This window comes from Hemibagrus wyckioides, linkage group LG21, assembly GCF_019097595.1.
Source record: "Hemibagrus wyckioides isolate EC202008001 linkage group LG21, SWU_Hwy_1.0, whole genome shotgun sequence".
In the NCBI taxonomy this organism is placed as follows: Eukaryota; Metazoa; Chordata; class Actinopteri; order Siluriformes; family Bagridae; genus Hemibagrus; species Hemibagrus wyckioides.
In genome coordinates this window covers 11,476,411-11,498,834 of record NC_080730.1, presented here as the reverse complement: position 1 = coordinate 11,498,834, position 22,424 = coordinate 11,476,411, and the positions used below count along the sequence as shown (strand labels likewise).

Genomic DNA, 22,424 nt, shown 5'->3' with positions numbered 1-22,424 from the left:
CCCTTTCTTTCACAGTAAGGTTTCTGCACATTTTTGTAAATGCTTGAGACTTTTTTCTTTTTGAATTCCTACACTAAGCATCTATACATAAAAGCTCAGTCAAAAAAAAACAGGCTTTAAATCTATGAAAAGAGTCATTCATCGACTGTATAACACTTATATAACAACTGCATTACAGTTTCTTTGCGGCTGAATTAAAGGCTTGTCAGGATTCAGTGAATAAACAGATAAAAGTCACACCTCGTAGATTCTTCACAAAGTCCTCCAGCTTCATCTTCCTCTCTGGCTTTACGTTAGGGCTGTACATGTCCGTGTTGAGGAGTATGATGGCAAATGCCAGGATGAAGATTGTATCCGGATTGCGAAATTGCCGCACTACACCAGGATTGCAGATGCAGTAGCGCTGGCTAGACAGACACGAGCAGTTTCCCAAATCAAAAAAGTCAAAACAACAGAGGACCATACAAAACAATGCATTCTATTTTTTTTTTTTCTTTAGGAAAAAAGCTCCTTCCACTCCTTCACTCAGGATGGGTTCCTTAACTCCAAGCTCAGCAAGTGACATTAGATCATGCACCAGCAGTAAACAAAACAATTTAGCAATTTTCCTTACCTAATAAGTTATGTTGTAGAAACAATTATAGACATATTTACATGTTTAACACTGACTATACAGTGTGCTTTGATTTGAGAAGGAAAATATACACCACTCATTACCGTTAGCTTGCTAGCTAGAGGTGTCCATGGAATTTCCCCACTTTGTAGCTCAAATGCACAGAGTATAATAATAATGTTGTGATTTCACACTGTTAAACTGAATGTAGCATTACTCTGGACAAGAACAAAACACAAAGTGCTTCTGGTTTCAGAAAGAGGAGGCTCTGATTTCCAGTTAAGGTCTATGTTCACTCAGTTAATAGTCCTTTCTCTGAAACGGTGTATACAGGCAGTGTGGGAGATTTCTGGCTTGCCCTTGTGCTCTGACAAAGTATGTAGATATGTTCAGGACAGAAGACTTTTATACAGAGCGATCTCAATGATTATTCACCAGGCAGGAAAGTCTCGAATGTGAGCTGATTGATTCTCTGTAAGTTGGAAAATCCTTCTTACTTTAATGTGAGGAAAATGTAATGAGGAAAAAACAGAAAGCACTTGGAACACACTGAAATGAATGTTTAAGAGCAACAAGATTATGAACAAGACTTCTAAATCTGTCACAACTGCTCTACAGCTTGTAATAAGCTGATTTTGTGCAAGTTGAGGGATGAAGGGGTTTTCACCTGTAAGCTTCGATAAGCCGTTCCACTTTCTGTGCTTCACCCTGCACCCGGATGTGAGCCTGGAACTTTCTCAAGGCTTCATCCAGCTCCATGCCAGAGAAGTCCATCTCATCCACCACACAGCTACCACAAGAAAATACACAGATATAGATCAGTGTAAGTATACACCAGAAACATGCTGGCTCTCTGAACCTGCAACACACTTTAACCTGCAGGCTAGTTCATGACTTGGAATAGGATCTTCTTATCAACTATCAGTGAACTGTGTTGAGATTTACTGATATTTAATAGAATTAAAAACAGATCTCAAGCTGATTTGGATCAGTTCAGCATGCCCTTGTATATCTTTATTCAGACTGACTTACAGAAATTCAACGATGCTCACTGGGGCTGCTAAATATGGATGGCCATTTGAAAACCTTTTTTTGGCAGTCCCTCTGGGATGTTGCAATTGCAGAAATTAATGCAAAATCAAACAAACTCTGCAATATGTGGGGGAGCTTGTAAATGCACATTTAGCCAAAGCTCTCTTTGATTCATGTGCTTCGAACATGAGCAGGACTGATCACAGACAGCAATTACATTCTGCATGTGTCTTCGCTGGTAGTACTTTAAAAGAAGAATCATGTGCTTGTAATTTCACAAATAGAAGTTTCCCACAAATAAACACTTGAAAAAAATAAAAATAAAAAAACCTTAGCAAATTCGCGGAGGCACTGTTTTATTTTCCAGCAACCATTCTGTGTTCATTTGGTTGTATTATCTTGTTGAAAGCAGTATGAATTTTGGGTTCTGTTACAGGTTACTGCACTGGGCTCCTCACACAAGACAACTCTCTTAGACGATTTCCCTTGGGCCCTGGTTTACTAAGGGCTCTTTCAATCATCCCCAACCTCTCCACCTTCATCACAGCTTTCAGTAATCCATCTATAGCAGGGTTTAAACTTCTGGAAAATATCCTGGTAATTATGGACAGATTTGAATGCTTCAATCTTTCTACCACTGGCATAAAACTTTAAAGAATAAAAAAAAGGTGTTTACCAAAAAACCAAACTTTTGTGTACTCTTCACCATGCAATAAAATTTAATATTCACAAATAGGAGAATGATTTGCTCAAATAAGCAGATTTTCATATACACTAGTTAAATAGATACTGGCGGGATGGGGAAACTAACACTTTATTTTACCCCAGAAAACAACAATAATTGTGGTACATCATCCCAAAATGAAGACTGAGCATGGTAAATGTTACATTAGAGGACATCTAGAAAACTGATTTATTTGTGCAGAACATAGAATAAAAGTGTTTTACCTTGGACAATTGATGTATTAAAAATAAATCATGTTTTGGCCCACAGCAGTCACAGTGACAATAGTAATGTTTTCATAGACACATTATCGGGCAAGGCATTTCTGATTTATGCACAACGTGGTTCTGATACTGTTTTATGTATTAGAGAGCTGCACAATAAATAAAAATAAATTGAATTAAATGGCTTCAATAAGGGTCAAATGAATAGTTATTCAAATGTATAAGGACAAATATAAAGACCTAAATATTTATAAGTACGTAAAGCTTGATGCGGTCAGTCCTGGGGAGAAATAGGTTACATAGGGTAGAAGCACACATATAATACGAATGTGATGAAGGGGCCCTGCAGGGTGACGAGTGGAAATATAGACAGAATGACTTCTCAGTTCTGTTCTCTGAACTGTACTGCGGTGTGAAAAAAGTTAAGAGAACTCACTCCAGGACATCTCGGTTGAACTGCTTCTGTCTGTTGCCCAGGAACTCTCCGATCATCTGCCGACTCAACCCCTTCCTCTGTAACAGGAAGTGAGCCACACCCACAGGGGTGTCTGGAACAAACCCTCGCTCGATCAGATATTGGATACCTTTTTCTGGCTTTCTGTAAACAATAAAGAAAGATATGAGTGCTCAAACAGCATAAGTGTGTATTACGGTGTATAAGTGTGTCTTAGACCAATGAGAATGGCTTGTCTGCTCAGAAAGCCTGATTAAAAAGGACTTCATAGAGAGCAATCAAATCCACAATAACCTACAATTAAAGACTTGCAAAACACACACACACACACACACACACAGGTCCCTAAAAGTCACTTCAAACAAATCAGCAATCTAGACAGGCTGGATTTAAATCTCCTGCCAAATGCTTCAATGAAGCCTGTTTATCTGAGGTTTAGCTTTGTTCTTCTCTTCATCAGAGAAGCAGATGGACAGCTGCAGTGTTTTTGGATGCTGGTTGCATCGGCTGCTTGATGTCATTTACTAATATAACCTTCCCTAACTAGCTACTTAAATAAACTACTTGTGCTTGCCTTTGCCACACTCCTTACATCTTAGATTTATGTTAATTACACCAGGACTAGATGACAGTGCAACACATACATAAAACTTGCCCTACTGCTGAATTAATGCATGGGCTATGGACCTTTATAATTAGTTCACATAAATCACATGGCACTATGAGTAGAAGATCAGGATGATAATTAAAAAACACCACCTCTGCATAACACAGTGCGAGTCTATTTATTCACAGCTATCAGTATAGTCTTATTACTGCTAATGAAGCCAGAGACCAAAACAGTTCTCCCATCTCTCTTTTCTTCTCTGGCTCTAGGGAGAAAAGCACTTTTGTTCTTAGAATCAGTACATACTTGTTGAAGAGGTTGAGGCCAATGCGGTAATGGCGCTTGCGGATGACGTCATTGCTGAAGGCTGGTGAGTCCCAGCTGTTACGCGTTTCCTTGTGGTATGTCTGCTTGCTGAGTGTTTGCTCACGCAGGCTATCCCGGGATGATGACTCTGAACTGCAGTTGATTGTGTCATTAGAGTTGGATGTGCTGTTTACACTGTCGTTGTCACCATCTGAGAAGTCAGACTCTGATTTGCTCTGCCTGTTGGCTGTGCCATTGATGGCCAGGTGGCTCTCTAGCTGCCGTGGTCGATGCCGGGGGACATCATCATCTCTTCGGGGGATGGAAGGATGAGAGGGATGTGAGGGATGAGAGGGATGGCGCTTGGGGCTGCCCTGCTGGCTAGGTCCACCCCTTTCATAAGCATTCTGCCGTTTTAGGGAACTACGCTCAGAGCGATCACTTAGCTCCACTGAACTGTCGCTGGGGGGTTCGATGGTGAGCAGAGGCAGGTGGTCCATCCGCAGCCTCTGCTCTTGGCACTCCAGAGACGGCGTGCTGCGACAGCTAGTGTCAGTGTCGCACTTGTCTTCCTTGTGTACCCAATAGTCCTGCGAGGAGTTTAGTGCACGCAGTTGCAGTTCTGGATCCATGGACGTCCTGTCCCCTACAGACTGCGAGAGAGGCAAGGGGGGTGACAGTTCCTCCTCGTCAATGTAAAGGGTCACATCACTGTATGATGCAGTCATCTCATCAAGTTTGCGTCGGTCTCCACTGTGTGAAGGTTTGACCTGATACGTGATGTCTCTATCCAGGTCACCATGACCCCTTTGTACTTCATCTTGCCCTTCGTCACCATGCAAGCTACGACAGTTCAGTGCATCATCAATTGACTCAGCCAGTGACTTCACCTGCCTGGAGAAGGCGTCTTCCAGCTCGGTGATGGCATCCGTGAAGTCGCTCTGTCCTGCCTGTGACTTAACGTTGACGGGTACCATGTCGCCACGCTCTGACTGCGCCAGCTTAGTGCCGTCGTCACTCAAGGAGAGCTGCTTGCCCTCAAAGTAGGAGCTGTGGACTTTCTCAGGTCCTTCGAAGGAAAATTGCATCCTCATATTGGAAAGGACGATGCGCCTGGACATGCGGTTTTCAGACATAGAACTCCTGAGGCGCTCAAAATTCTTGTTCATCTGATACTGGCGGAAAGCTGTCTGGATGGTCCGGGCAGCATGTCGGGTTATGAAACGTCCCCCGTACTTCCGCTCCAGCATTTCCACCTGCGAACATGAACCACAAAGGCAGGATTAGAGCATGCTGTGTTATCAGCATCATCTGAAAGGTTTTACTGTAAGGACCATAAAGATTATATCCTACCGGGAACAACAGTCTAAAACATGGCCATTCTTAAAGCACTTCTGATCTTTGCTAAAGGTTTTTGAAAAAAATCCAGTGCCTTAGGCTGAACTACAGGCAGCAATAATCCTATTTCTTCACCCACTGTAATCTCACACACTTTGATAGTATGCTTCCTGTCACTTGAAGTGATCAGCTGCAGCTTTTTGTATGATTTGCATAGCAGGTGCCAAGTTGCAGGTATTATATGTCTGTATGTGTGCTCAGCCTCCCTGATCCAAGGGACCACTTCCTGCTCTCCGGGCATGAATGCCTGAGGGTATACTGTGCTGCATGAAGAAACTTACCATAGCAAACTTTCACAGTATAGAAACTCTACCACTGGGCCATTAATACTAAAATATTTATTTTCTGTCAAAGAGGGTAAAGCGACATGCATTGGAAAAACAGATTTTAGTGAAACATGCTACAGAGATGTATTCTCCGTGAAGAAATAGTTTATCTTGCAAACAACTGGGACAACAGCATTTTTATATTTATATATATTTGAAATACAAAATACTATTTTATGGATTGCTTTTGATGGCCACAGCAGAAAACTGGCAGGCAATTTCTTAGCAAAATAATGATATGGTCTGTGTAATACAAACACCGAAGATGCTTTTCATGGTGACTATTCAGGATTTCAGAGCAGACAGTTGCATCTGCTTGACAGCTAGACATTTTGTGCAGCACTAAATTCTAATCAAAGGCAACACTGTCTGTCAACAGTTTAACAGGGCAGCAGCAGACAGACTCCTGACTTATCAAAAAGGAAATGAAGATGCGGGACTGATTTATTTTAGTCAGCGTACTGAACAAATTATGACTGTTTCTTCTGGATGTTTAGTTAATGTTTTAAAGATTTTATATAATCTAAGGGACAGTCTCATTCATAGAAATCAATAAGCTATTTTATTCATTGAACTTTTCACTAGCTAGTCAGCTGGCTAATGCTATAGTTGCTAATTAGCAGGCTTGTAGCTACATTGTCTTGTGGTTCTCAGGAACACAAAAAAACTTTAATAGAAGGTTAATATTTGGGGTCTAGTGATACATAAGACAGAGATAGTATAAATGTGATTTAGTACAGAAACACCGAATGCCAAACAGAACAGAACCACCAAAATGCTAACATTAAAGTTATCTACTGGAGAAGAATGACCTCAATTTTTAGTTTTAATTATTTTTAGAACATTCAACCATTTGTTCCTTCATCTTTAATAATCATCATTTCATCCTGGTGAGGGTCACAGTGAAACTCGAGCCATTCCTGATGTTAGCAATTTCATTTGTGTCAAACTGACTGATTGCCATTCATTCAGTTTTAACACAGTGCGTAGAAACTACTCTTCAATCATCATTGCCTGAAATCCTTTTAAAAATCGATAAACTCTAGTGATTAATCAAAGTACAGCTGACAGTCTGACTAACCGTGTCATGAAGGAGCACAGAAGAGCATGAATATTACATTAAAACAGGAGAAAAAAAGAACCTGTTTATCCTGGAGATCAGTGGAGAGCTCATAGCTCTCGGAAAGTGAACGTGAGCGTTTGATGGCCTCCTCCTCAGCCTGTTTGCGGAGGATAGATTGTGAGTGCTGGAGTTTGGAGCGACGCGGGCGTTGACGGACCTCGTGTGCATAAAGCGACGGTGCCTCAAAGTGCTCAGTGCTGATGATGGAGCTGCGTGTCACCGGCCCACGAGAGTATCCGCTTTCCAGAGATGCACCTGCCTCACAGCCAGCACCATCACCCTCCACACTGCCGAGAGAAAGAGAGTTTCACTTAATTATAAAACCTACAACAGATAACCAGTATCTCTGATGTATATGAAGTCTCTATTTCCAGTTAACTTTGTTTTCTAAAGCAAAGTATTTTAACATCTTTCATACAAAATTTCATATACAAGAGAACAAAACAAGGTGTGAGAGAGAAGAAAGTCAGGAAGAGAGCAGTTTTTAGCAGCTTATAATAAAGTCTATCCATTGTCAGCCATTTTAACAATACTCCAAGGCAGTTATTCCCATCATACAAGACCACACTCCTGTCTACATGAATGGATAATAATCCATATATCAGAAATACATAGAAACTGGCTGGAGAATGACCTTCACACATATTTTGACATGCTCGTCTTAGGGTTGGAGTCGTTGTGAAACATGATCAAATCGAATTATTTCCTGGCCTGTGCGTGTATGACGATCAAAAATGAAGAGAAGCAGAGGACAAACTAGCATAGTATGACCAGAAACATGAGGTAACTAGGTGAAAGACCAGCTCTGATTTCACAAGGCTAAAGCTGACTTCTCTTACAATTCTATATATTCTATAATCTTCTCTTAATCTATATATTGCTAAATTTTTATTTTTTTTGAAACACTGGCCAAGAAACAATTTGCAAAGTATTCATAACAATGATTATGACATAACAATGCTGAGCTTGGATTCCAAAGAAAAGGTAAGTGCTATCCAGGCATGGAGACAGTTTCTTCCCCTGTGCTGTAGCTCTGCTCAATAACAGACTGGACAAACTTCATTACCACAAACTAACTCACTGCTAATATACTGCACTCTATCCTACATTTGCAAACACAGACATATGTTCAGAACAATTTTGTACACTTTGCATGTCATTTTATACACACTTGTCTTATATTTGCTATTTTACCCCTTCAGATTTTGGCAATTAACAAGTCATATTGTTACAAGTGAAATCTTTCTTGGCTAATACAATTGTTAAAATAATATTTATTAAAATAACAGGGTGGGCCACACAAACCAAAGAAAATTGTACAAAGTGCCACTTGATTAAAACCTGACTGAGAAAATCAGAGCTCCTGAAATAACAAATTACAGATAATTTCCATTTTAATTATCCAACATGTTGAATGTTAGACTTGAGCTTAAACAGCCTTCTGCTTTCTCTGTCTTTCACATACACACCCACACCCCCATACATACACTACCCCACCCAACACACACACACAGAAAGACAGATATGTCAAAAAAAAAAAAGCTTACACAGCAGTGACACAACACTTAGTGCAGTAAGCAAAACAACTCCTAGCTGTCATTAAAATGGTACAAGAAAAGCTTTCTGTCGTCTGAGGCCACTATTAGACACACCTCTGCATTTAGAAACAGTGGCTGTCTGTCTCACATACAGTAAAAACACACTTCCACTCACACACTTCCCCAACGCAGATTCAGGACACAGTCAAAGTACAAGTGAAAACTCAAGAGCTTTCAAAACTCAAGGCTTTCAGAACAGCAAGTAGACAGACATTCAGGTTACACGAACTACAATGTGCCACTCCACGTCCCTGTGATTTTAAAGAGAACATACAAGCAAAAAGCAAAAAAAAAACCCCAAAAAACTATTGCATTCTCTGCACAGAATCTGTAAAGACCGGAAAAAAGCAACACAGAGTTCAAGTGTTATATACACAAATGTGTGAACACACACAGTTTTCCCCACTCTTACTGAGCTCTCTGCATCCAATCAGTGGCAGTAGATTAAATTCAGATTAACAGATCCTCCTTCAGTTTCAATGAATTAGCAAGCAGCAGTGTGCAACACTGGCCAAGTGAGAACAACAGTGAAAATCAGCATACAAAAGATGTTAACCTCAACTTCACTCACCCCACCGACTCCTTTCTGTTTTCAACCCTAATGTTATTTCATATTAAAACATCACTATATTAAATATCTCAGTGGTTAGGACATTGGACCAGATATTGGAAGGTCATGTGTTCAAATCCCATAACTGCTCAGCTGCTACCCCTGGATCCTGGCAAGGTCTGCCAAATGCTGTAAATGTAAATGAATGATAGCACCATGACTCTTTAAAGGTTTAGTAAGAAAATTCCTTATAAATGACACTACACTACACTACTAAATACACTACAGAGGTGGTATAAAAAGACTAGCATACTCATCTAAAATAAGTGTCAGGGTGGAGCTGGAGGGTGGAATCCTGGAAACCCTGGTCACAAGGTGCCAGTGTACCCTGATGCCAGTCCATCTAAGGACATTATGCACATGCACACACACTTGCACTCATTCACACTTTGGGAAACTTTTAGAGTACCCAATTCACATACCTACATGTGGAACATACAAGCACATAACCCAAAGGAAACCCACACAGAAACAGGGCAAACACAAAATAAGGTGACATGAGAGAATGAATTATAAAAGACAAAGGAGATTTTTGCTGATTTCTAACAAAGCAGAAAATGTGTCCCTGAGGTACCATGGTACGCATGTACGCTATTCAGTCCAAGACTGGAAATACTTCCACGTTTATGTTGGTATGTTAGTGTAGCACATAATGAGCAGACACTGTCTATCCTCCAGGCATGCTTTAATGACTTTGTCCTGTAATTAGGTTACCCAGAAACTACAATTACGATCAGGCTGAATGTCAAATATTTAAAAACAGATCATCTTCAAGCTGTCTTGTGAGCCAACAAGGAAATTAGTCATTGATAATCCACTGGTGTACTGGTGGTTTATTAACGTTACTAGGTTCATGGTGAGGAAGCATGACTAAACAGTGTCAGCAGTCATGCTCATAAAATGCCCAAATTCTTTCTTTACAGCTCAATAGACATGCTCAGTGGAACTGTTTTCCACTTGCCCCACTTCTATCTAGAGTGATCCTGAAATAATCACGGAAAACAGACATTTTTAAAAGTGACTCAACTGAAGAGAAAAACCTCCACAGCCCAGTCTTTCATGGTGACCTCAGTGTTTTCCGTCTGATCAGGCTGAATTTTAAGGCCCTGAGGCACCCCTGATTAAACATAGGAGTAAAAAAAAACATCCGGGGTATAGGTGGTTAATTTGTGAAACTGTTTTCATTAGCATAATATCATTCAATAATAAAACTGCAGCTTTTCATGTGGAATTACGTCCCATCAGAAGGTAAAAGAAAGGCACACAGGGATATGTTGGATGACACAGTTGGCAGCTGATTTGGCACCGTCTCTGTTTAGGGCTCCATGGAGCTGGAATGACTCAGAGCTTCTGTGACTGATGTATGATGCCTTCAGAAAGCACTGGATGCACATTTCGAAATGAGGAGTGAAATGAGATTTTCATTTTGTTTTGGCGCCTTCTGGCCTCTCAGAGGACAGCTCTTTTATTCCGAGCGAGAGTAACATGGCCTTCTAAGTCAGCGCTCTGAACCATGATGAATGACGCTGGAAAAAATGTAAAAATTACTGAGATGAAGACAAAGGTTTGTTTTTTTTTCCTGTGAGACAGATGCTTTAGGGGAAAGGTGTGGATATAAAAAAAAAGAAGCACTGAAAGACACACTACCACAGGTTTCAGTTGGTGGTTTTGTGATTTTATTTTCTGATATTCTCAGTGATTTAAAGGATGTAAGCTGCTACTGTTTTCATTCAACTCACAAACGGCAACCCAGCTCTCAGTTTAATTTTCTGCTCTGTATTAGTTTATGTGCCCATGAAAATAGCAGCAAATTGAACATAATGACTCTGAAAATCTTTTTCTGAGCTAAAGAGTGCGCTCACAAATCTGTGCACAATTATTCATCCCGAATAATTAGAAAAGCAATATATCCAGTACGAGCAACTTCACTGGATTATGTTTTTACTCACTAAACGGTAGGCCAATAATTCTCACTAACTCCCCATTTGTGATACGTTCCCTTGATGTTACAATGGCACTCAGATGAAATATGACTTTAACCTTGACTATAATTAACACTTGTAGAGTACATAATTCATTTCACCACTACACAGATTTAGGAACCAGGAACCAGACTCTGAGTCCATCTTCATCGGGGGGACACCGGAGACTGAGATTATGAATAATGTCCTTTCTACAATTGTGGACAGTCAAGTGGAGTTGTGTAACCAGGAGATTTTGAGCAACTTAGAAATCAGAGTCATTTCTGAATTCATTATAGATTTAATATCAATTCCCTCCTGCCGAAGCCGAAGTTGATGGAGACCTGAGCGCAAAACCGACCACCGCGAGAGCAGTTCAAAGCCACCACCATGGGCCCAAAGTGGTTTTGTCCACAGCAGCCTCATGTCTCTCCAGGTAGTCCACATGGGTTCATCCTCAGCAGCAGTGAGCACCACCAAGTGATGAGACTCCAACCAGATGAAGGGCATCAGGACGTATACTATTCAAATCAACTCAATTTTATTTGTATAGCACTTTTAACAAGGGAAACTGTCACAAAGCAGCTTCAGAGAAATCTATAAATTCATGATAAAACGATAAATTCATGCCTAATTTTCAAGTCAGAGGTGACTATGGCAAGCAAAAAACTCCCTGGGATAATATGAGGACACAGCCTTGGGAGGATCTAGACTCAAGCGCGAAACTTCTGAGTGACACAGGATAGTGAGATTATAAATAATTATATATAAAAATATCCAAAATATCTAAATAATATTTCTATTCTATATCTGTGACGAATATGGTAATAAAAGTGCAATTGTGTAACCATGAAATTCATTCTAGTTTTAACATGAAGTCTATCATGAAAGATCAATCTATCTAACTGTTATATTAACTGTTCATTGAGTGAAAAAGTTTATTTAAATAAGGTGATCTCAGCTATAGCTCAGATCACTTGAAAGTCCAGTATTCTTTCGTTCTCTGCTTCTGTCTGCCTTTCATATAAAGCATAGGCTATAAATGATTGACACTTTTCCATCAGGCTCTGGTAGTTTTTCCTGATCAACCCAGAATGTTGAGATGAGCAAACTCCTGTCAAAAATGATGCCAAGAAAAGAGAAAGTGCCTGTCAGTTTAATTAATGCAACCTGCTCAGAACTCAGGAAGGCATCTGAATCTCTTCTCTGTGTCCCAGGAGTACCTTTCTGCACAGCATCGCTGTAAAGCAGTGATCAGAGCAGAATCAAATCAAAATTTGCTTGGTGAAAATGTCAGTGCCCTCAGGATGTGCAAAAGGAATTTGCTTCCAGTAGAGATTTGTTTAGCTTCTTGCCAAGTTCATCTAGGTGACCTTAAACCTTGCAAATATAGGAAATGTTAGCCAATAGACGTAAAATGGACTGTAACAAATGTTACTGCTACATTCTCTCCAAAATCACAAAAAATCCAGCCCGATGTGTAGCACTACTGATATATCCTGGTAATATTTTGTCCAGCTGAACCGGGTTCCCTGACAATTTCCACTAAAATAGATGATTAACACACCAGCTTTAAAGCATGCTAATCCATAAAAAAATCATAATCAACTGCTAACTGAATACAAAAAAATGTTGAATGCTCATTTATTAAGAAACATGCTGATGAAGTTCAGTAAGTTTTTGGTGAGTTTTTTATGGGCTGATCTGAAATTATCTCATAATTACCTGTCTGACTCAGGTACAGATGATGAGCCTAACAAGTGGATATAATGAGAGCTCATTCACATTTTACTCCCTAAATCACACTTCACATTAACACTGAGGATCTTCACAACACACTTCACATTAACACTGTGGACCTTCACAACACATTGCACATTAACACTGTGGACCTTCATGTGTTGTCCTGATTTCTTCAGCATGAAGGCTCGCCCCTTTCTGTCTGAGTTACAGTGTGTTTATCTGTATAAAATACTTATTACCATTAAAGTTCCTGGTTCAGAACTGGTATCCATCTTGATTTAACAAAAAAGCTGGGAGAGCAGATGACATTTACTCTCAGGTGGAATGGAGCAAGCAGTCGGACGAAGCTCAAACGGCAAAAAAAGAGCCTGTTCATTAACCCTGGACCACGTACCAGATGCAGCCTTGAGCACATTATGCCTGGTGTAATTTGGGGTACTAATTCATTATTTTTTAATAATTGCTTTATTCTGGCCTAGGCTGCTGTGCTTTAAATGACTTATTTCATTACATTTTGGAAGAGAAAACCAACTAACTTCATTAGAAAATACTGTTTTGGGGTAGAAACAAAAATAACTGTAAAAGCAGGAAGGATTGGTCAGAATACCTTCAGGAGTGAGAGTATACACACACACACACACACACCATTATCTGAAGCAAACAAAGCAACTGAAATATTCTTTCATTTGCATGGGAAATGAAAAGGATTTAAATTAGATCCAACAATGAACAGCTAGCTCATTAGATAAAAAGCCAGAAAGCGAGACTGTAGACAGGGGCAGTGTTAAGTCTGTGGTAATGCCTGGAAGGTTGAGAGTTCAAATTCCAAGACTGTTGGAAAGCCTGTCTGGGCCCTTGAGCAAAGACCATAGCCCTCAACTACTCACTCATATTTATTTATTTGACTGCTGCTTTTATCCAAAGCAAATTAAGCCGAGTAGCTGAGGTAAAAGACTTTGCTTAGTGGTTCAAGGTTTTGTCTCTCAACCTCCACATATGCCCGGATCCTATTATAATGAACTGCAATTCTTTTTATTTGTTTAAAAAAACCCAGTATGATAATGGAAACGAAACCTTGCCAAAACTGATTTTTCTTTGCCAGCATCATCATTAGGCTCAGATAAATGTTCACCAGTGGTGTTAATATCTGCTGTTATATCCCTCTGCCTATTCAACAAACACACGACAAAGTGAGCTGTTATAGTAATAGAGTCAGTATAGCTGTAACACTCCAGTGTATCTAGTAGACATTACAAAGGTTCAATGGAGAATTGACTAAGCTTGGGTTTTTAGTACAACATAAATTTTTACCATGCAGCAGATAAGAGGTCAAAACACTTGGTTGGTGCAGGAAAACTAAACTATGAAGTGAAAAAAATGAAAGTGTCCAAATCTTATATGAGAAAATTCAATGATGCTCATTTTTTCATTAGTTGTTCAGATGAACACTGCACGTTACATTCATACAAGCCAGTGTGAAGGTATGACGGAAGATTTTAGCACACTGAAAAGCATAGCATGCAGGCTGAATGCCTTAGAAATCCTCTGCCACAGTCTGTGAGCCAACAGAGTTCAAATAAAGCTTGGCTTTCACCAGCATGGCTAAGCTGAACCTGCATTTAGCTTTAACTGCACTTTGCTGGGACCTAAACAAGCAACAGTCACGATTACGAACCACAAACAGATAACAATGAATGTGTTTCCCAATAATTACTAACTGTATTTTTACACAAGTTGCATTCATCTACTAATACATACACAGTTAGAATCTTAACCCCCACCCCCAAATCCCCAATGTAACACATGACAGGTCCAGTGTGATAACCTCTGAATCTGTGGGATTTTCCTGTAATTTGCAATAATTACAGAGAAGCAGTCTGAATATGATTAAAGAGTAAGCCTCTCCAGGAAAGATGAAATGGACATTGTGTTTATGAAGTGCTACATAAACACCAACATGGTCTTAGAATTGTTCTTAAATAGAAAAAAAAAAAATGAACGAAAAACTACCATATCTATTCTTTTACATGACTTCATTCATAAGATACCAAATAAAATGCAACCACTTGTGGCATTCTCGTCTATCTCCACATTCATTTGAATTTTACATGAGATCAGGTTTGTAAAAACTGAAGTAACCCACTAAAAGATATCTAGCATGGCGGAATATGTTTAGAGGGAACCGAGTCAAAGTGATCCTTATAATATAACAAAATCGGTAGAAAGACGACGAGAATGGTCAAGCTTATTTATCTAGAAATTTCTACTGCACAACTTTTCTACCATACTTTCTCTGTCTTTAATACATACACATTAGTCATACGTGAGTCCCCTTACCCCAAGTAATGTACACCCCCCTCATACACACAGGCTAAAAGCTTACCAGCTGTTCGGCTCCAGCTCCAGCTCCAGTAGAGACTGGCTTCTGTCAGACGTACACTGCAAACACCACATGCTCCTTTCTGATCCTTACAAATAGCAGTATTGCTCTGACCCATGACTGCCCATCTCCGTGGCAAGCAAAGCCTCTTCATAAGCAAAGTGTTACACCTTTCGTCCAGCTACTGTGGACTCCACGGTCACTAAGTCCCTGTTTTCCTTCTCTAGCTCTGTGGATAGCGAGGAGGGGGTAGTACAGAGTGCGTGCCAGTGACTGTGGCTAAAAGGGGAGGGAATTCCTACGTCCAGCAATCTAATTAGATGGCAGGAATATAAACGAGTCTGGCCCAAAGAGGAGTGTTTATACTGGTCCTGTATAGCCTACACTGTATGAAAGAGTGAAAAATATACAAAGGAGTTTGTTATCTGTAGACTAGTAAATGCAGAGACCAAAGAGCTGAAAGACAGATGGCTAAAAGAGTGGGAAGCCCCTTTGGACCAGGAGAGGAAGTGAGGCTAATAATAGCCAGATTGCAGGATGGATTCAGGCTGTTAGAAAAGTTAAGAAGTGAAGGAAGCCTTTATCCCTCCCTCTATATCTTTCCATCTCTCTCTATCTCTCTTGAAGGCTTCAGCTGCTGTTCCTAGGGGCCAGGCTGAGTCTTGGCAGTAACTTGAGCCCTACATGTGTGACAGACGTGCTCCAGACGGCAGGGCCTGCTGGAGAGGTGCAGCCAAACATGGCCGTCACTATTCTCTCCTCACACCACAGTTTACATGAATGAGTCCTCTTAAAGGGCCATATGCCCCACTCAAGACTAGACTTTTCACTATAGAACCCATAAACCTTGCTATACCTTTAATTCCTTCCTTCTTCCAAATGCATCCAGAGGTAAAAAAAAAAAAAAAAGTATAAATGTATAAAAAAAAGTCCTTTAAATGCCCACTATGACTCTAAGAAGCTTCAGAATTGCAATGTTTTAGAGGCAGGGCCGAGCTGGCTTGTAAAGCAAAAGGCTAAAAACACACCCACCATATTTATACCCAAGGCCTTGAATAACATCTCTATAACCTGTCCCTCATTTTTCCCTCCTCCCATTTCCTTACATAAGGCGGGTTTACACATTTCCTCTTGCTGACATCATTACCTAAACAATGGGTGTCGCAGGAGTAGAGTCCAGATGCTATCACCCGCTGAGCAGTGAGAAATGCATAGTTCTGGGATGAAACAAAGCGTCAATCTTTAATGGGATATTAGAGCAACGTAGCCCTCAGGAGGTCTGCTGAGATGTGACTGTGATCAAAGTAGGAAAAAGCACAAAATGGCAGCTGAGTCTGCAGCACCATCCAGCTTTATGTGCTAGCAGTCACAGAGGTGACGGTGTGGCTGTAATTACAGAAAATTTTCCAGTCGCTCCCAAGAGTGAAGCCTTTCATTTCTCACTTTTGTCCAGAGCTCAAACTCCCTGAAGCCTATGATGAAAACACACCCAAACACATGGAAAGCAGAGACAAGACGGTCAACTGAACATTTGGGGCTCTGTATATGGTGTAAACATCTATTCCTTCTAGATGTGAAGAAAATTTCATGCTGTGGGAGCAGAAGGGCTTCTACCTCACATCTTTCCTATTTATTATCTATTAAAAAAAACAACAACCCAACAACAACAACAAAATCAACATTTTCAGCCTCAGGGCAGGCACAGAATAAATGAGGAGAAGTCAAAGAAAAGTCAAATTAATTGCTGAGATTCATTTACAGAATCAATAAAACCCACTATTCCAAACAGCTGTATTCAGACTAAACATTGCAGGCTGCGTGGGTTAGTAGTAAGGGTGTATTGAACACATTTATATGTTTTGCCACACCAAGTCTGATGTGTGGGCGAGTATGTGTGAAGATTCATGTGTGTTTATTTTGGCGCAATGCTAGTTGTTAATTATAAAGAAATGAAAATACAAACTGTAGTCATTCAAGGTCACTGTGACTTCAAGCTTCTGAGTCACCTGACAGAGTTTATTACTGACATCAAATTTAAAGGTTGTGTGGTTCAATAAGAGCTCCTTAACAAAGTCAAAGACAAAGTCAAAGGACTTCTCATGGAGCAGCATGAAGAATTTACAGGAGACAATCTGTTCAAGGACACTTACATCATAGTCAGCTGACAGAAAAGCCCAAACAATCTTAGCACCATAGTTTTGGGGTAAGTTACTCACTACATTCAAAGAGAACATTTCAACTTGCTCGTCGTTGTTCCTTATTTAGATGCGGAAGAATGATTAAAATCTGTCTTTTCAAGGTTCTCTGTCTGTTGGTCCCTGGTGAGGGACAAAATTAGAACAGAATTCCTATTCCAACTCATTCTACTGATATCTTCAGAACACCTGTTTTGGGGAGGGGGCACTCTGAAAACTGCCTCTTACTATCAACCTTGCAATCCAGCAGCTGTCACTTATTACATGTCTAAATGTCATTCTGACAGTACTGCCTGGACAGAAGGACAGCATGCCGCCTGCCATGAGCCTATGGGAGATCCATGGTGCCAATGTGTCTGCTGTCATTTCAGGACCAAGCTTACCTCACTTAGCTGTCTAAACTTGACTAGAGCTCTCCAGAGTAGGAGCTTTTAGCTCGGGTTAGATAGTTTGGATTGGCTATGAAGAGTCTCTTACACAGAACACCACTCACTTTTTCCTGTAAAGTCTCCAGTAAGGAGGAAACCCCCCAAGAAATGTTGTTGAGATCATGGAACGTCCTAATCTCTCATTTTAGTCGAGTCTGCTGTTGCTTATGATGAAGAACTGATGAATGAGCACTGAGCTACAAATACTGAATAACTCCATTTGCTTCTATTTTATGACCAATTTTGATGCTAATAATGTAGCTAAAGTGTAGTCTAAAGGACTACAGAACAATTACAGTTACAAATAGTATAAAATGATTGTAATTGCCATCCACAGGCACTAAAAGTGGGTTTACAGTAAAATTTAATCTCTCGTGATTACACAGGATTCCACCTCACTCACTAACCTCTACTGCTATGTTACACACACACACAAAACACAGTTAGCATATTTATCTACAGTGCCTGATGCATGCATTCAACATAATCAAGGGTCTCTCAGTTTAACATTATCATTTAGCTAAGTGCACTCTGCTCCTCCTAGTTTTGTGTATTTAATAGTCACTGCTGGAACAATAAAAAGTCTAGTTAACCGTAGCACTACGATCAGCAAATACATTTTATTTTCCAACACCGAAACATTTACAAACAGTGCTTAAAAAAGCACACTGCCAGTTTAATGAAGTCATAAATGGTGTTTCTTAATATGCAAGATCTTGCCCTGAAGGCTCTCAATTATGTTCAGAACTAATGTTAAGCAGCTGAAACGCAAGCTCCTCTGTAGTAAATACAGCACTTTAAATCTAATTCTGAGTGATTCCTGACTAAAAATCGCTTTTTGTTCATGGATAAATGTAAATTATTCCTGGTATCTCTATGTTTCATGGTTCCTCAGTTACTTTTCAATTAGTCTAGTGACCTAGCTTGTGTTTTTGGCCTGAACCAACAGGTCTTTATTGTGAAGATAGTGGATTATGCCACTCATATGAGAGTCTGATGACCTGATGAAGAATCTCAAAAGAGTGGCAAAATGTCTTAAGGTGATCTGAATGCTAGAAAACCTTCACATATTGTATACCAGGCAGAGCAGAGAATTAGATCCTCAATGATCCCCAGTGCATACTCCAGCACACAGATCAGACAACTCTTTCAAATCTCAACTTTTTGCTGGGTGTGCAGGTAATGATCAGCTGAAATGGTCATGCTCTGTTGGGAAAACCATAAGACATAACCTATAAACCATATACCATCTATCAGAAAGACAATGAAAAAATAATTTGGTGTAAGCTCCCTTCGCCATCAGTCAATAGGTTTGTAGAATAATTTATAGAAGCAGATGAGGCAACACTCTGTAAACATGTCAGATAAGAGGTCCAGAGAGTGCTCATACTTGCTCAGCACAGGCTGTAAATCTCCAAAGTTCCTGTTTCACAGCTCAGCTTTAAGTACTGCCAGTGGCTGTGTTTGAAGCAAGGCACTGACCAAGAGCATAAACACACGACAGGGGCTCATCAGATACTGACAGGCAAACCCACATACTGGCTTTGCTCAAAGTGAGAAGGTCACAGAGCGAATTGGTGGGCAATTACAGCAGTCCTCACTGAAGACCAACAAGATTTATGTCAATCCAAAGTAGCAAGCATACCAGCACTGATCTGCATTCAGATCTGAGATACTCTAGTGTCTCTTTTTAAGTTTGCTTCGATCATCTAACAGCAGCACTCTGGAACTGCATCTGCTGTAACTCATTACTGGAAAGACAGGAAGTCTGGAAACTTATCTTCTGAGGCCCTCTGAGACGTCAAAGCTTTTGCTGAACACTACTCAGCATTTTAATTTGACCAGTGAGAAAACATGACATGTTAACTTTCCATGAAGGTTTCAAGAGCTACTGCAGAAGCCTTGGCCTTGTTGGGTCTTCAGGGAAAATTTTAAAAACCACAAAGGAAAAGAACTTTTCCTAGTGAAGGAAACATATGTTGGGCAATAACAAATTCGAGCTTTACACCTGTGGAGACATTTATGGTCTACAACTTTCTCTGATTAAACTGTAATTTGTTAAGAACATGAGTGGAAATGAGGCTTGTATTTCTGAGGTTCAGCCTCAATTAGTTGAGAGGAGCACAGGAGCAATCTGACAGCTCCAGAATGGAAGAGTTAGTGCTAGTGAACACACTTGGTCGCTTATAGACTCCACATGGTCCCGCCTGCACAAAGTGACCTCAGAGATCCAGTCTAAACAGAAAGATGCAGACGTGCCCAAGTTATCTCTTCTGCTTCTTCTCAACCAGCAGGGACAGAAGAGTGCCTCCAGGCTTGGAAATGTGCTGTGTACACTGCACTGTTTACTGTTTAGATGTCTAGATGGAGTTCTGCAGACTGGAAGAGGCAAGAGGGTGACACATGTTCCAGATATAAGCCACAATCAGCAATCATTTTAGAGAGACAGATGGAGAAAAACAAGAGGAAACAGAGAAAAGAGGCAAGGGCTTGCATAAAGATGTGCAGAATCCAAGTGAGAAACATTAGTTTCAAACCAAGTAGTATGAAACAAGCCACTGGGACTGATGGGAAAGAGAAGGTGAGGTAAGCTGAGATGATATAGATCTGCCACTTCAGGGTATTTTTATTAACAATAAATAAGACACAAGGCATAAAAACGTCTGCAACGCATGCAGATCAAGACAGTAATTTAAACAGAGGAGTAGTTTCAAAGATATGAATAAATGTAATTCAGTTTAAGATGCTCGTTTGGCTCTCAGGTATAAGAAACATTTATGACACTAAACATCTGTCTACAATATAATCTGGGTTAAACAGTACAAATGTGCATATTTATCACCTGTTTACAACTGTGCAGAAATGGAAAAACTAGTAGGAAAGACACACCAAAACTTTTCTCAAACAATTTTTGTTTTCACCTAACCATGAGCTAAAACATGAAATATTTAGTACATGCAGAACTAAGAGCATCCATAGTGGCACAATGGTGCAGAAATGGTGAGAATTCAGGTAAAGTACAGAACTACTTAACCCCAGGCTCCTTTCTTACAGTACTAGCTGTAGACAGTGTTGTATAAAGTACCCAAAAGCCATACTAGTACAGGTATTACAGTTAAAGTCAACCATTATAATTCTACTTAAGTAAAAGTCTTAAAGTATCTGAAATAAACTGTACTTAAGTATCAAAAGTAGTATTTTCATGAATGTATTCAAGTATGGAAAATAAAAGTAGAAGTAAATTAATAAAAAAGCAAGACTGTAAAAAATTTGGAGAATTATGAATTTTATTCTGTATTGCTATCTTTCTTAAACTTCTCAATAAGTGCACCACCAAAAAAACAAGACTTGCATGAAAGAAAGAAGAGGCCTTTAGAACTGTATTGTAATGAAGTGTACAGCATCAGTGTTTCCATACATGTGCGTTCATGAACAGAGGGCCGGAATGTAATACGGAGCTCACTGCTGCTACATACAAAACTCCAATAACGCACACAGCGATGGCGGTTTTAGACGAGACCCGGTCGGACTTCTACATTCTACAATGAAATTTTCGCATGTCAAGGGCATCGCTTTCACGTGATGCGCCATTGTTGTTAAACTACCGGAACCGGTAATGAAGTTTTGTCTAGGCTTCTGATTGGCTAGGCTCCTGACAGCACTTAACAGGGCGTTTTGCGTTTTCATGTGGACAAAGATATTTTTAACACGTAGGTCGTGTGGTCAGAATTTAAAAAAAAAAGTTGAAAAATCTCAGTTTTTTTAAAATACCCAGCTACGTGTGGACATAGCCTAAAGTCATCACTAACCACAAACTTCCTTTACCGCAAATTTGGACGCAGGTTTTTTTTTTGTAGTAAGTAAAGAAAATGGCGGACAGAAAAATGTATCGGAGTAAAAGTATAGAATTTGTTTAAAAAAGTAATGAAGTAAAAGTTGACAGAAATATAAAACTCTAAAATGTACTATAAAAGTACAAAAACTCTCAAAAAATACTTAAGTACTGTAACGAAGTAATTTTACTTCGTTACATTACACCACTGGCTGTAGACATCAGTGGTGACAAAGTGCGATGATCTTTTAGACCAACCACATTGAATTTGTGTTACTTAAGTGCAAGCTAGAGCTACTTGCCATGGTATGAAGTGCAGTGCTGAAATGATGTACACCATACTCTTAACATGCTAACTCTGTCTAGTTCCATTTATGTTTAGTCAAAGAGAGACAGCATAAACAATGTCTTTTTAGTTTCTGTACCTGAGGTCAAGTTGGTCACTGAGTTGGTTACATATTGTTAATTCTGTTTCATACAAATCAGACACGGAAACAGGCAGAAAACACAAATAACTCTTGAAGCTGCAACAAAAAGCGTCAAAATGAAATTAATTACAAAAGCTGTAAATCTAAAAATCTTACATACCTGTCATAAGACACCAAGAAATTGAAAAGGTAGAACACTTATATGAATGAGCAATAAAATTTAGACTAATGGGCAGAAAAACAGTGTATAAAATGAGTAAAACCTACCACTGTCAAGCGGATACAACCCAACAAAGTCCAAAAGCAGTGTTTGATTTACTGGTACCTAATATTAGCTCCGAGTGTACTTGATGCTCATGTCTCTCCATGGACACCGTCATGCCCCTGCCCCTCCTCTCCTCAACCTCCTGCCCTTTGGCATGGGCTCACACTGAACACACAC

General features: G+C 39.9%; 1 protein-coding gene across 11 annotated transcripts in view; it reads right to left on the bottom strand.

Annotated features, from left to right (window-relative positions):
• The window catches only part of iqsec1b (IQ motif and Sec7 domain ArfGEF 1b), a 193,301-nt gene that overhangs the window by 13,073 nt on the left and 157,804 nt on the right, over positions 1 to 22,424 (bottom strand). For 9 of the 11 annotated variants that reach the window (XM_058373374.1, XM_058373377.1, XM_058373376.1 and 6 more), the window contains 5 exons: positions 6,827 to 7,094; positions 3,961 to 5,216; positions 3,030 to 3,191; positions 1,281 to 1,403; positions 241 to 407 (listed from right to left, as the gene is read on the bottom strand). In XM_058373374.1, the coding sequence (XP_058229357.1) occupies positions 241 to 407; positions 1,281 to 1,403; positions 3,030 to 3,191; positions 3,961 to 5,216; positions 6,827 to 7,094 (1,976 nt within the window). Of the gene's footprint in view, positions 1 to 240; positions 408 to 1,280; positions 1,404 to 3,029; positions 3,192 to 3,960; positions 5,217 to 6,826; positions 7,095 to 15,102; positions 15,331 to 22,424 lie in introns of those variants that run through there. The other 2 variants (XM_058373379.1, XM_058373381.1) reach the window with 2 other exon arrangements.